At 39.9% G+C, this 16,182-nt stretch overlaps 1 protein-coding gene across 1 annotated transcript; it reads left to right on the top strand.

Moving 5' to 3' along the window:
* Window positions 1-845: 845 nt before the first annotated feature.
* Window positions 846-13,124, top strand: SKP1 (S-phase kinase associated protein 1). The gene is made up of 6 exons (XM_043912784.1): window positions 846-1,098; window positions 3,792-3,888; window positions 7,720-7,793; window positions 10,800-10,943; window positions 11,864-12,004; window positions 12,704-13,124. Exons 2-6 carry the CDS (start codon window positions 3,792-3,794, stop codon window positions 12,737-12,739), a joined length of 492 nt encoding a protein of 163 aa, XP_043768719.1. The 5' UTR covers window positions 846-1,098; the 3' UTR covers window positions 12,740-13,124.
* Window positions 13,125-16,182: the final 3,058 nt, after the last annotated feature.

Genomic DNA, 16,182 nt, shown 5'->3' with positions numbered 1-16,182 from the left:
CCCTGACTGGCGAGGGTGGGGGTGGGAATTTTCAGACTAATCCCTTTCCCTTAAGGGTTGGGTTCACCCAGAGGAAAATTATCAGGGAGCATCCCACACAAGCTTTCAGAGCGGGTTGGACTCTGGCTGCCTAGTTTGCTGCGGAGCTCTTCCCCATTACAGTCCTTACCCCCACCCCCCAACCCCCGCCCCAGGCTCAATACACTTATGCAGAACGGCTGTTCACCGGTAGAGAGAGACCTCCACTCTAGACTTGGGCTCTCCCCGCAACAATGGTTATTTTGGACTAGAGGCCTCTTCAGAAGCCCTTGGTAGGAAATACGGGCTAAGAGTATAAAAAACTCCTTGCACTGCCTCGTTCTGAACCTGTTCCCTCACAAATAAAAAAGGGAATAACGATATTTCACCATACGGATTATTGTCAAGAGCGAGGTAACTCATGTTAGGTTCAGGGGAGGATACTGAGGCCCTAAGCAGAATCTCACAGCGCTGACTGGAAACGCCAGCCCAGTCCCAGTTTCCCCACTCTGAAAGGGAGCCACAGCCCCTCCCAAACACCACCCACCCAAGAACACCTCTCCCTCCCTCAACGCCCCTTCCCCAGCTCTATCCCCACCCTTACCCGCCCTCCTCCTCCCAGTTCACTCCCTTCCCCCTCCTTCCCCTACACCCGTGGCTTTTAGGCTTTTCAAGACCTGGGTCTTTAATTCAGTTTAGGACACCCCCGCCTGAAGGACCCCTGCAGACCGTGAATAACAGCAGCCAGTCCGCCGTTCCTGCTTTGAGGAGAGCGAGCCGAGCTTTCGAGGAAGTGGGTGAGAATCAAGGCCCGCCGCACCTCGCCCCGTCGCGTCTTCACCTTGCCAGCCCCGCTGGCCTCCGCCTGCCGTCAGGCGATCTCGCCGGCCAGCCCCGCCGGTTCTGTGACGTCACTGGCCCCAGGGTCCTCGGCGTCAGCGCCCGCTCCTATAAAGGCAGACGCCGCGCCGCCCCTCTGCGTTATATTGGCCTTGTTCTCCGCGCTTAGGTTTTGCTGTTTGACGACGCCTCCCTGCTCACTTCAGCCTCCGGCCTTCTCTCTCTGTGAGACCTAATACCGTAAGTGGACGCCGACAGGGCTGGAAGGGGCGGGTTGAGAGCTGCTGGTCACACCGCTGGGGCTTTGACCCAGCTGAAGGCGGGAGGCACCTGGGCCTGGCCTCACCTCAGGCCTGGTGGAACAGTTGTCGATCCCATTCTCCGGGAGGTGCCAGCGGGCCCCGTTCTCCCACCCCTTGGGTCGACTCGAGGAGGCCTCCTTTAGTCGCGCGTCTTCATGGCGCCCCCGTGAGTGCCCGGCGAGCGGGAGGGAGAAGGTGCGAGTCGAGCCCGGGATTGGGCCTCCTCTGCACGGGGCGACCATCAGCCGCCGCGGTGTTCGGCTGCAGGCCCAGCCTGGGGCCAGGGGCCTCCCTTGGCCGTAAGCCTGCCGGCCCCAGGACCCAGGGCGAGGATGGCGGTGGGGCTTTTAATGGAGTTCCCGGGGCTGTCGTGAGTGTGGGCGTGTGTCCATGTTTATTGTTTTGGTGTCCGGAGCTAGCGTGGCTGTGGTAGTCCGGGAACGCTGGATTCTTGGTTCACATCCTTTCTCACCCGTGTATCTGGCGTCACTAGTCACCGGTCCTACCTAACTGCTGGGACCGAATCTTGGCAGAGAGCCGCCTACTCCTTCAGAATATTTCTGTTTTGCCATAGCCAGGGATTGCTGAAACGGTTGTTGTAATAGCAATGCCATCGTCATAGTGTTGTGGGTTTTTTTAGGTGTATTAACTCGAGGTGTCTGGCTTTTTTTTTTTTTTTTGAAGGGCTATTCATTCCCTGCTTTGGTTCACTTTTTAATGGAGACTTCAGGCTTAGATTTTGGGTCATGATTTTTTTTCATCAGAGCCTTATAGAAGATTTCTGTGTCAGAGAGCAATGCAGGTTTCACTCTACCCTGTAAAAGGTGTTAGAATTTCGGGTCACTTAAAACAGGCTTTTTCCTTTATGATGATAAGGCCCACCTCATAGAGGATGATTTAATTTACAAATACCGGAGCATAAGGAATTGAAGGAATAGTCTTGAAAGCATTTCAAACAAAATTTCATCCATTACTATTAAATTTTGCTCTGAATTCCAGATGTTTACCACTAAAAAAAATTCTTTGTGAGTATCAAGTTTAGTGTTACAAAGGGCGTCGAATTACAGATTAACCGATTGCTTCCTTGCTGTTGAGTAAGATCTCAACTCCTTTAAAAGTAACCTAATACACGAATTTGACTATGAGTAAGCAGATCTTGCTGTTTATCGAAAGTTATTTGAAATATGCTTAAACGTAATTTTATCAGCTGTTTTGCCAGACTTGGGGTTCCCTAATAACTTTCACTGCAGTACATGGAAAGTAAAAAAAAGCAACAACAACAAAGAATGTTTCATAATTAGAAATTGAACTCACAGTAAAATACTTCTTTTGGGGATACCTTTTGTTATCGCCTTGTTACAGAGAAAGTCCTCTGCTCTGGGTCTTTACCCATGAAGCTGGACAACTGCATTATTGGCAGGTACTGAGCAACATGGAGAAAATAGACATATTTGTGAAATGAAAAATGAAATCTGATTCGCTCCAAACATGGATGAGGGAGAGCTGGGTATTTCAATGGCTGGTTTTAAAACAGCTTTACCTTTTTGCTTCCTTGTGCTAATTTGTCTGTTTGGGAAATGGGGATACTTATCTGGGGAAGGCAGAATGAATATTTTAACTGTTTTAATGGATCTTAAGTCTTGGGACCTTAACAAAGGTTCAGTGTTTTCAGTGTCAAATTCTGTGTTTTTAAATTGTGATGACATCACTGGATTGAAAAATCTATACTTGAAATTTAAAGAGGTCTTGAATTTTTAGGGTCAGGTATTGCTGCCATTACCCCCTCCCCTGAACCACTCCCTCAAAAATCTGAAGATGGTAAGAAATTGCTGGCCTAGAAGCTTAGAATGTTTCAATCTTAAAGAGTTTTTTTAAAAAAAATTTTTGATCAGAATTCACCTCTTTTGAATTGTTTAATTTTATGTAAGAGGTGTCCTTTTCCTAATGACTCATAATTAACGTGAGTTAATAAATATTTTTTGCAACAAGTAATAGGTTATTACTATAAGGATTTTGGAAGATCTCAAACTGGGGATACCTGGACAGTCAGTAATGAAAGATAAAAAGGAAATTTAAGTTACTATGTTTAAGTCATTAGGACAACATCTGCTTATTATATTATATTCACTTGTATATGGTCTTGCATTGATCCAAACATAAGTATATCCTGATCTGCTCTTTGGATCTGAACTCATTTTTCACTGATAAGTTTCACTGCTGGGAAAATTACTATTTTATTTGGTAGCTTTGTTTATTTTGTACTGACCTTTCTCAGGTCAGTTTGCAGGTGGTTAATAGTGGCAGTTAACTATTCAAATAGGGGTAGTCAGAGCAGAAAGGCAGAGTCAGTAAGTTCAATTTAGATGTAGTTTGCATCAGAATTATAAATTATTTATTCTGAATCAGTGAGAGCAGGTGTTAAAAGCTTCTGTACCTAGGAGTTATACTTAGAAAAAAGGTTTCTACCTTTGTGTGCTAACCTGTGAATAATCAGTGTTTATAGTGTTATATACTGTAGGTCCTTAGGATTTTATGGTTAATGAGTTGGAAGGGCTCTAACAGGCTACAAGATGAAATGCCATATAGAAGTATTATCTCAAATTTCAAATTCAGTATAATACCTTTTTTTAGATGCCTTCAATTAAGTTGCAGAGCTCTGATGGAGAGATATTCGAAGTTGATGTTGAAATTGCAAAACAGTCTGTGACCATCAAGACTATGTTGGAAGGTAAGTTTATTAGGAAACCTGGGTCAGGGGAAAGGGGAAGAAAGATGTACATTGGTATAACCTGTAAACATAGTCTGGAAGTAACATTCTGTCAAAATTGCTTAAGGGGAAAAAAAATTGCTCATGGGTATGAAGAGGTAAAGTTTTTTCTTTAAAGTATTAACTAAATCTATCTGATAGAGGTCATTTTTTCAGCATTTTCTGAGTTTTTTCTCTTTTTAAGTAGATAATATTGTAGGCTGTTAATAATACAGAAATGATTTCCAAGACTCGGATAATGACCCCATTTCTCTTTTTGCATTCACATTTCTAATGGCAAAAACTAAAGCCTTTGTAAAGAGATACATCATATATGGTAGTTAAATAGAACACCTTGTTTCAACAGGAGTAAGCTGAGTAGATTGTAAACCAAGTAGGTGTTTTTTTAAACCAAGTTTTCCCTTTTATTTTGTCATTCCTTTGAAACTGCAGAGCATGGACACTACATTAAGAAGGCAAGAAAACAAATCCTGAAGCATTTTAAAACTTACTATTAACATGGATCTCTTCTTACTAATATCAGTGGGTTGGTAGACATCAATAATATATGGAGATACACAAATCAGTTTCTAGAACTGGTGGAGAAAAATACTTAGAGTGGTAAGAATGTTCTTTAGTACAGTTGTCTCCATATCTGCAAGGGATTGGTTTCAGGACCCTCTGTGAATACCAAAATTTATGGATACTCAACGGTCACATGGTATCATTAATGCATTAGTCCAAGCGGTGCTATGAAAACATCTTGGCTGCTGTTATTCTTTAGGCTTGTGGAGAGAGTGTAGTGTGTAGTCCTAGTGAGGTGATACTTCAAACTAGTAAAGATGTTTTGGGAGAGCATTCTGAGGTAAACTGAGATAGGATGTGTTTAAAATTTGAGGTTTTTAGTTGGGGTTGTGATTGTGATGCTGTAGTTGATAGAGCTGAGGAACAAGTTTGAGGGGAATGGAAAGAAAATGACTTTGAGCTTGAACTTGTTGTGTAAGAGATTCCCTCAAAAGGTCTTTGTAATAACCTACTGGTCAATTGACTGTTGGCTCTTGGTCCCTGAATTATAGATTGCTGGAGATAGACTGACTTTGTATGGTGTGTGTGTGTGTGTAAGTAAATGAGATTGGCAAGTGATCATATTGAGGCAGGGTAGGGTATTAGGACTGGAAAAGTCAGAAGTGGAGAATCTGGAGGAGGATTTGTGAAAGCCAAGGGAAAAGGGAGGATTATCAGATTGAAGACTGATCAGTTAGGATTTCAGGGATAATTTAGACTTCTAACAAGTCAGATACTAGGTGTGGTACAGATGGACGCTAAGAGGCAAAAGGTTTGTCTTCTGTTTTTTTAAAAGAAAATAAAATCTGAACACTTTCAGATTTTTCAGATTTTTAGTTTGTAATTGACAACATTTATGTGGCACTTACAGTCCTGTACACTGGTTAACTTGCATGGGTTACTTCAGTTAAATTGTAAATCCCTTGGTACATCCCACAGTCACTGTGTTGAATGAAGAACTGTGGTATGGTCACATAGGAGTGTGAAAGCTAACCAAGGATCCCTAAAGGCAGGTGAGTAGGGCTTTATCTAGAAGATGTAGGAACTGTACCAAAATTACTGCCTAAATACTTGGCTTTGGCAATGAAAGTGTTCTTTACTTCATCTTAGTTGGTGCCTGGCACCCTAGTTGGTTCTTTGCTATATCAAAGAAGCATTTGCCAATAAGACTTCTTGGGTTTTCCATGTCAAACTTTGATCACTGAAGCAAGTGAATAGTAGATAACAACAGTTCATTTCTTCCCATAGCCTTCGGACTTCGGAGATGAATGGCTTTATCTAAAGTACCAGTGGTTTATATAGAAATCTAGCCTCTTGAGGACTGGAGTGTATTGAAATGAAATCTAATCACTAAAATCAGAAGTGAAAGTGGCATGTGTACACATGAATTGACTGATTTCTTCAGGTCCGGGGTGTGGTATCAGGATACAAGTGTTTTTCAGACATTCTTGAAACTAAATAGCTTAAAGGAATGACTGTTGGTACTTGAGCTTCAGTTAGCAAAAAAACATTGCAAATCCTTGGTTTAAATGCTAGAGTGGATCATTTACAACTACAAGGCCCTTATTTTTAATGTGAGTTAAGGCTTCCAAATAATATTTGTATCTTCCAAACAAGCTGGTCTTCTGCATTTCCTCTAATATGTTCACTTCCCAAACCACATGTATATTACATAGTAGAACTTCTTTCTTTCCCCTCTGATTTAAAAATATTTCATTCTAGTTCAAGAAAAGCATAAGTGGTTTGATCCAAATTGAAATATTGTCATTTTCTAGTTTTACTCTCAGAGTTGGGATGAGGGAAAGGCATTGGTGGAGAGTAGAGGGGAGATGAGTGAATGCACGCATACAGGAAAATAGGATACTTTTTGAATCTACTCTCATCTTTACCACTTGATTGGAGAAAGCTCATTGATCTCCATGTTGTCAAGTGCATCATTTCAGTTCTCATCTAGACTTAATGAGAGCTTCTGACATTTGATCAGTCCCTTCTAGATTTGACATTCAGCATACTTATTACTTTACCTCACTCACATCCTATCTCCCCATTTTTAAAACCTTCAGTTCCCCAGGATTTGCTTAATCATTGTACCTCTTCACTACATCAATACTCATTCCTTGGTTACCTCTGCTAGTCTCATAGTGTTAAGAATGATTTACGCATCAATTCCCACATACAGTTCTGATTTCTTTGGATAGTCATAGCTAATTCTTCACTGCCTAGGATAGCTATAAATTAGGGACTCAAAAGTTTGAGCCATGTCAGCATAACTGATGCTGTGAAACAACCAGTATAGCAATGCTGCAGTAACTTTGACTTCTAATCTTGGCACTGTTACACGTTTCTTTGGCAACTCTGGAAGACAGACCCATTTGGTTTGAAAAACATTCTTAGAATCTGAGTAACATAGATTTTAACTTTCTTCTTTGGAGCTCAGCAACCACTTTGGTAATCTGGAAGTTATAATGACATCTAGAAGCCTGTGTCCCCAAAGTGCCATATGATGTTTAGCTGATAACGTTCAGAGAAACTTTTCATCCAAAGAAATGCCAAACAGCTGAAACTGAGACACTGCTATTCTCTGGAATAAAGTTTCATACTGAGATAATTCTGATATAAGATGCCACAAAAGAATGCTTTAAAGCTTGGGAATAGGAACAACACATCATTCACTTCCTGAGTCATTCCAGAAAAACCCTATCTTTTTAAAATTTTTGCCTTACAGAAGCCATTCATGAAAGACTTTTTTGTTAGAGAAACCTGTATATTACTTTAATATTGAATCATAGCATTAAATGTGGAGCTGCCTGCATTGTTTTTGTCGGTGGGTGCATAATGTGTTTGTATGTGTGTGTATATACAAATTTGGGCTTCAAATTTTAACAGACCATTCTGGGAAATAAAACAATAATTCACATTGTTTTGTTTTCCTAAATGATGTCCATCTAGAGAGTTTGGTATCAAGAGTAAGGGTAGGAGTGTGGCTTTTATTTTTTCCCAAGGGGTTGCCAGTTATCCCACTTATTAAATGACTTTTCCTAATTAAGAACTCTGTTTATATAATATTCCTGTATTTGTATTTGTCTACTCACACGTTTTTATATAGTTTTGGGTGAACTTGTTTTAATAAGTAAAATACTTTTTTGAGTCTTTCAGATGAACTTGTCTTGCAAATTACTTGTTTTTGAAACAGCCTGATTGTTACAATGAAATTAAATAATAATGGAAACTCCCCTCTTGTTTTCTTAGATTTGGGAATGGATGATGAAGGAGATGATGATCCAGTCCCCTTGCCAAATGTTAATGCAGCAATATTAAAAAAGGTAAGGGAGCAAACTATACACATAAATATGTGTCCTTTTTTTAATTAGCAATATCTTGGTGATCTTTTTATAGAGATATATATATAGCTTCTTTTAAAAAAAGCTATAGTAAGATTATGACTAAGGTATTTGTTTTGTTAACCAAATCCTGTGAATATTTAAAATGTCTTGTCTTTTTCATTAGCAGATTTGAATTAATGACATGGTAGTATAAAGTTAGCAAAAAGGAAAATATTTTTGATTGCTTATCTGAGTGGGTGTGCCTCAAAAGGAGTTTGAGAACATGATACATGTTTTTGTTTTTTTTTTCCTCAGTTGATCACCTTATCCTGTGTAAACAGCCACCTACATATTAGTGTTTCAGGGAGTGTGGCCTCTTAATAGAGCCTGCTGTGTAATTGAATGCTCTTCTGAAGAAATGGCATCCAGTTTCCACACTAGGGGGAAAACTGGCTGGTCTTAGAGATGGGAATGGTTGGTTCCAGTTGGTCCCTTCTTAAGGAGTTTTCAGAGTCACTAACCATACACAGTTGGATTTTATGTATTCTCTTGAGCTTGGCATGAGATGCAGCTGTACCGCATACTTTGCCATATTCTCGCCGTGATTGGCTGTTACCAGCCTTTTTAATATCCCTAGTGTAGGTAAAAAGTGTTTTATAATCACTATTCTGTTCTGTGTATGAATTTGACTCTACTGGGTATCTTTTAAAAATGGGATCATAGAATATTTTTTGTGTCTGGCTTATTTCACTTAGCATAATGTTTTCCAGGTTAATGGATTTTATAGTCTTATAGGAGTTTTTTTTTTTTTAATATTTCATTTATCTTTGGCTGTGTCTGGTCTTAGTTTGCACGTGGCATCTTCATTGTGGCATCTTCATTGTGGCATCTTCATTGTGGCATCTTCATTGTGGCATCTTCATTGTGGCATCTTCATTGTGGCATCTTCATTGTGGCATCTTCATTGTGGCATCTTTTGTTGCGGTCGGCAGGCTTAACAGCCCCGCAGCATGTGGGATTCTAGTTCTCCACTAGAGCTCGAACCTGTGTCCCTGGCATTAGAAGGCAGATTCTTAACCACTGGGCTGCCAGGGAAGTCCCTATAGGAGTTCTTCTATGAGTTTTTTTTTACCACGTTGCTTTTTGTTCAGTCACAAAGTCCTGTCTACTCATTGCAACCTCTTGGAGCCTCCAGGCTCCTCTACCCTACACCGTCTCTCAGATAGAGAAAGTGTTAGTTACTCAGTCATGTCCGACTCTTTACAACTGTGAACTGTAGCCTGCCAGGCTCTTGTGTCTGTAGAATTTTCCAGGCAAGGATACTGAAGTGGGTTGCCATTCCCTTCTCCAGAGACCTTCCCGACCCAGGAATTGAACCCAGATCTCTTGGACTGCAAGCAGATTCTTTACTGAGCCATCAGGGAAGCCCCCTATCTCCTGGAGTTTGCGCAAATTCATGAGTCAGTGATACTATCTAACCATCTCATCCTCTGCCTCTCCATTCTCCTTTTGCCTTTTTAATCTTTACCAGCATCAGGGTCTTTTCCAGTGAGTCAGCTCTTCCGCATCAGGTGGCCACAGTATTGGAGCTTCAGTTTCAGCAGTCCTAATGAATATTCAGGATTGATTTTCTTTAGCTGATGAATATTCAGGGTTATTTCCTTTAGGATTGACTGGTTTGATCTTCTTCAGCACCACAATTCAAAAGCAGCAGTTTTGTTGGCAAAGTGATGTCTCTGTTTTTTAATATGCTGTCTGGGTTTGTCATAGCTTTTCTTCCAAGGAGCAAGCATCTTTTAATTTCATGGCCACAATGATTTTGGAGCCTAAGAAAATAAAATCTGTCACTGCTTCCACGTTTTCCCCTTCTATTTGCCATGAAGTGATGGGACCAGATGCCATGCTTAGTTTTTTGAATATTGAGTTTCAAGCCAGCTTCTTCATTCTCTCCTCTTTCACCCTCATCAGGAGACTGTCATTAGAGTGGTATAATTTGCATATCAGAGGTTGTTGATATTTCTCCCAGCAATCTTTTATCCAGATTGTGATTCATCCAGCCTGGCATTTCGCATGATGTACTTTGCATATAAGTTAAATAAGCAAGGTGACAAATATACAGCCTTGTTCTACTCCTTTTCCATTTTTGAACCAGTTCATTGTTCCATATCTGGTTCTAACTGTTGCTTCTTGACCCGCATACAGGTTTCTCAGGAGACAGGTAAAGGGGTCTGGTACTCCCATTGCTCTAAGAATTTTCCAAGTTTGTTACAATCCACATGCTCAAAGTCTTTAGTCATTGAAGCAGAACTAGATGTTTTTCTGGAATTCTCTTGCTTTCTCCATGAGCCAGTGAACGTTGGCAGTTTGGTCTGGTTCTGCCTTTTCTAAATTCAACTTGTACTTCTGGAAGTTCTCAGTTCACATATTGCCAAAGCCTAGCCTGAAGGATTTTGAGCATAGCTTAACTAGCCTGTGAAATGAATGTAATTGTATGGTAGTTTGACCGTTTTCTTTGGCATTGCCTTTCTTTGGGTTTGGAATGAAAATTGACCTTTTCTGGTCCTATGGCCATTGCTGAGTTTTATAGGTTTGCTGGTTGAGTGCAGCACTTTAACAACATCATCTTTTAGAATTTGAAATAGCTCAGCTGGAATTCCATCACCCCCACTAGCTTTGTTCATAGTAATGGTTCCTAAGGCCCACTTGACTTCAGACTCCGGGATGTCTAACTCTAACCACACCACCGTGGTAATTAAGACCTTTTTTGTACAGTTCTTCTGTTTGTTCTTGCCACCTCTTCTTAATCTCTTCTGCTTCTATTAGGTCCTTACTGGTTCGCTGTCATATAAGATCTTCCATCCTCTAGGGTTTGTGATTGTCAAGCTTGGTTACTAGCTTTATTCAAGCTGACTTAATAGCTAGTCCCTGTGTAGGAATGAACTTGCCCCAGCAGTGGAAGTACCTTGTTATAAAATGCCACATAGGAATAAACTTTTTATGTTGTAGGTCATTCAGTGGTGCACCCACCACAAGGATGATCCTCCTCCTCCTGAGGATGATGAGAACAAAGAAAAACGAACAGATGATATACCTGTTTGGGATCAAGAATTCTTGAAAGTTGACCAAGGGACACTCTTTGAGCTTATATTGGTATGTTTTTAATGCACAGTATAGGATATTTTTGGCATAACCTTTAGCACTTTTCATTTGTTACATTCATTGATACTGAATTTTAACTTTAAACTTGTGCAGTGCTATATTTAAATCTACGTATCAATAACCACATTAAATGTAAATGGTCTATGGGGAGGGAGAATGGAGAATTAAATGTTTAATGAGTTTCAGTTTAGGAAAGTGAAAAATTCAGGAAATAGAAGACGTAAGAGTTGCACAGCAGGGTGAATGTAGTTAGTGCAATTGAACTGTACAGTTAAATATGGTAAAGTAGTATGTTTTATATTATGTGACTTTTTACCAGAATAAAAAGATGTAAATGGTCACCACAAGTAATTGGATAGAAAAATAAGACTTAGCTATTTTTACCAGAAAAACTCACTTTGAATATAAAGACACAATTAAGTTTATAAAGGGTGGAAAAAATATGCTAACAGTAACAAACAAAAGAAAACTGGAGTGACTATACTAGGTTTCAGGGCAAAGAATGAAAGGATTAAAGAGGTTCACTATATAATGATAAAGGATCTATTCATTCTTAAGAGGATATAGGAATCCTAAATGTTTTTCTACCTAAAAGCAGAATTTCCAGAAAGTGAAACAAAAAGTATGTAAATCCACAATCATTGTAATCTCAGTTGAGATCTCAACATCTGTCTGTCTGGTGAGACAAGTAGACAGAATCCATGAGGATGTAGAAGATTAATGACAGCAGAATATACTTCCAAGTATATACTTCCAAGATAGACCTGTTTTGGGCTTTAAGATTTAACTGTCTTTAATTTCTTAAAATTGACTAGCATTTTAAGCTAAATTAGATGTTCATTGTTAAGTCACTGACTTTGGGTTTGATTTAAAGCATCAAGTGTATAATGAAAACAACAATTACTTTACAGGCAGCAAACTACTTAGACATTAAAGGTTTGCTTGATGTTACCTGCAAGACTGTTGCTAATATGATCAAGGGGAAAACTCCTGAGGAGATTCGAAAGACATTCAATATCAAAAATGATTTTACTGAAGAAGAGGAAGCCCAGGTAGGTAGCTAACAGCTTGTTCTTGATCAAATGCTTTTAAAGAAACTAAAAACTCATATCATGCTAGGAATAGAGGTGTTTATATCAAGGAGTCGTTTACCTTATTTTTTTCTTTTTTTTTCGTTTACCTTATTTGAGGGAAAATAGGTCCCTTTGGTATGCTAAAAATATACTGGTCTCTTAGTCTAAGCACTTAGATGATACTGATCTTTTATAAGCATAAGAACAATTAGTTCTTTTTTTTTTTTAATTTATTTTTTTTAAGCATAAGAACAGTTAGTTCTTATAGTGCAGTTTGATGTTTGTTCCTTAGCAGTTGCTAGTTTTGGACCTGGGACCTTACATGTAAACCATCAGTATTTTACTTCAGAAGATCAGGCCCTATGGATTGTATGCCAGGATACTTAGTGTACTGAGAAGAAATGAATGAATAGATCAGAATGATTTTGTTGACACAGGTCATGACTAAAGCTGTAATTGCCAATTGTCTTTGCTTTTTTTTGATAATTTCGGCAGGGCACAATTAGAAACCCAGGAAGGAAAGAATGGCAACCTGAAAGTATACTCTTAACCTGTTTTTTTTTTTCTCCCAGTTTTCAGTCTGTTTTTCTAACCTACCTCACAGGTTATTGATGAATCATTAGGTAGTGGTTTTAGTAAAGACTACTTAAGGTACTTCCTTATATCTGTCTCTTCTAGGTACGCAAAGAGAACCAGTGGTGTGAGGAGAAGTGAAATTTCGTGTCTAACGCTGTAACACTGTAAGGATTATTCCAAATACTAGTTGCACTGCTTTGTTTATAATTGTTAATATTAGAAAAACAGTCAACAAATGCAGCAGCAAGTCAATTGTATTAGCAGAATGTTGTCCTCATTGCATGTGTAGTTTCAGTACAGTTCCCAAACTTACGGCCCAGTTTCTTCTAGTATGATTGAAAGTTTCTTTTCTTTGCTCTGAATAAAATTGAACTGTGGGTTCCCTATAGAAAGTGGCATTTTGGGCTTTCCCTTTTTGTAAAGCAATTTCTGCCTAGTTTATTGTCCACTTAATTTTAGTTCAGTGACTTTTAAAGTTGGCATTGTAAATAAAGCAACTTGCAAAAAACCTTCTGAAATAGAATTTAACAATGTATTATCTTTATTCAACTGGAAACTGGAAAAAAGCAACTTGAGATAAATGCTTTGAGTGGGGTTGTCAGAGTGTCTTCAGTCTTCCCTGGAGGAGTAAGTACTCCTGGTATTCATTAGCCTGTTTGTAGCAGGGCTTCCTTAATTGGCTCTGAGGGCTTATTGGGTTCTTAATCCTCTCAGCTTTGAAGGCTCAGTTACTACTCAGTTTGTGGTTTGGGAGGAGATATAATAGTTTGCTAGCTTTTCAGTTAATAAAGATAGCCTATATGGTGTGTCATCTTTTTATAATCAGTGATCCCAATTGGGAAAAACTATTCACACTACTTGCATGTAGAAAATAATTTAACCTTTAATGTTAAAATGTGTGGCATAACCCAGAAAGCATCCGTCATGAATGCAAGATACTTTCAATAAAGTTACCTAGTAGGTAGTAAATGGTTTGCTTTTTGTGTACTTAAATGTTTCTCTTTACTTAATATTGAAAGAGTTAAATTTGTGTGTGGTTGTTTAGTTGGAAAAGACTTGGAGGCAGTTCTTGTCCTAGTTCTCTGGAGGCTGCTTACATAACTAAGGTTCTGATAGACTTTTGCCTCTTCTAATTGTCATTGATACCATTCAGGGGAACCACTGGCTCAGTTTTTTACTGGCGTACTCCAAACTGCTCTGCTCTGATTTTCAGCGTTTGATCTAGAGTTGAATTAAGTTTTTCTTGGTAGTTTGAGATAGCTCACAAATTTTTAATCTTCATCTCTTACTTGTCTCATATCTACCTCTGTAATAGTGGTGTGTGCTCAGTCATATCTGATTCTACAGAGTCTTTGTGACTCTATAGACTGTAGCCTGCCAGGCTCCTCTGTCCATGTTATTCTCCAGGCAAAAATACTGCAGTGGGATGCCATTTCCTTCTCCAGAGGAATAATTGACACACCAAAGACTATACCTGACCTAAAAGCCTAAAATATTTACTCTGTGGCCCTTCACAGAAAAATAATTGCCAACCCTTTGACTACTTCTGGAGCCCTGATTCCCTTTACTCTGGAAGTAAGCTATTTTTCCATTTGTGCTGGTTTTAGTGGGGAAGGTAGCAGCATTCAGTCCTGGCGAGTGTCTCATTTCTGTTTCCCAGAAGGGAAAGGTCTTTCTTAATATGTAAGATTGAGTGGACAGACAATATAATTGTTCCCTTCCTGACTTTCTGTAGACCTTGGCCATAGTCTTTAAATCGTGTTTAATAGAGATCTGACAGCTCATCTAAGAAAACAGGCAATTATGGACACTCATAAGAGGCCCTTCAGACTGGCTGCAGCACTTTCCTAACCTTTTTCCCTCTTTTTGCTATATACTCATTATTTCTTGAATGTGTCTACCAGTTTTCCAGCCTCTCACTTTTATCCAAAGAAAGTGAGGGGCCCTTTCCCATAGGATAACAGCAAAGCTGTCAACCTGTCTGCCTTCTCATTTCTGAGTTATTCTGAGCTGATACTGTAGTATGAAGTCAAGCTGTGAGGCGGTAGTCCTGCCTCTGCCTCTTAGGACCTACGTGGTCTTAAATAAGTTGAAAACAGTAGCTCCCTGCAGTGTAATGCTGTTGGTGAGTTGATGGTTAAGGATATATGCCCTCTCAGAATTCTTAACCTCTTTTGAAGTGCTATTATTAGCTTGCCTTCATAAATCTACCTTTGATATACAAGATACTACTTAGTTTTGATATTTTTCCAAAGATTCACAGAGGTATCCCTTATAAAAGTTAGAGGTCCTAGAGTGGCATTGTACTGTGATTTGTTTATTCTACAATTATTCATACATAACCTGCTGCTGGAATTAATTAAGCAAAATCTATATTGTAACTTGTTGGACAGCATGATGTCATGCTAATTCTTAATCGAACTAGCTGGAGAAGGATGGTGGCAGTGAGTCACTGGGCATGTGACTTAGGGCCTATGAAGTTTTCTTGGTAGTTTGAGATAGCTCCCAAATTTTTAATTTTCTGTCCTTTAGTGCTCCCCTCCTTTTTTCCCTCTATGCCACTAGGCATAGACTCATTCTTACCCTTGGACAGAATTTGCCTTTCCAGTTAACACTGTTCTCTCCCGTCCCCTACTGTTCTTCAGCATCTCTTTGGACCTAGGCTGGGCTGTCGTTAGTGGGACTGTTCCCATCTCTGTTGTACGTCTCCCAGCTGTACTCCCTGAGTATATTCAGTCATGGCTCCTCTGAGACCCCACTGCCCATGTGGACAAGCAGATCAGTATAGAGAGCCTGAGGGCCATGGTAATTTGAGGTCTGAAATAGGTGATTAGAATAGTTGGGATTGGGGGGTGACGCAACCTAGGAACTGGTTCTGCTTTGGTGACTGGCTCTGTTTCAAGAACCCATGTGTGTGTGAGTGTGCTCAGTTGTGTCTGAGTCTTTGTGACCCCATAGACTGTAGCCCGCCAGGCTCCTCTGTCCTAAGACTTCTCTAGGCATTTGCTGTGCCCTCAGGGGATCTTCCCGAGATAGGCATCAAACCCGTCTCCTGCACAGGCAGGTGGGTCTTTACCACTAGCGCCACCTGGGAAGCCCCTATGGTGAATTTTTAAAGCTCTCTAGAGACTTAACAGTTACAGTAAAACAGCTTTTCTAACCTGACAGAAAAGGCAGTTCAGCTTTTTTAATATAATGAATTTGTTTTTGGTTTCACATCTTTCACAGGCCTGGCAAGTCTGTTACCCTTGCCCACTCTGTGTGCAGTTTTTTCCCCCTAGAATTGCATGCAGGAACTAATAGCCTTTCTTTAAAACAGTGTAGAGAACCATTCTGGCCTTCTTTAGCCAGGCTTACTGAACACTGAATAAGGTTGGGCAGCATAGCTTCTGGGCTATTCAAAATGTAGTTAAAATTCTGAAGTTAAGCCACAGGACTTCCTATAAAGGGAGGAATATCGTCAATTTTGGAGACCTGGGAAGATCCTACTAGCTTGTTAGGCAAAGCCCTCACCATGTGTTCTGAGCCTGGGAGGGCAGGGGAGCAGTTTTAGCAGGGGTGGAACAAGATCTGTATTTCAA

The sequence above is a fragment of the Cervus elaphus genome, chromosome 9, assembly GCF_910594005.1.
Source record: "Cervus elaphus chromosome 9, mCerEla1.1, whole genome shotgun sequence".
In the NCBI taxonomy this organism is placed as follows: domain Eukaryota; kingdom Metazoa; phylum Chordata; class Mammalia; order Artiodactyla; family Cervidae; genus Cervus; species Cervus elaphus.
Note: the sequence above shows the minus strand (reverse complement) of the source record. Positions and strands in the feature narration are given on the sequence as shown.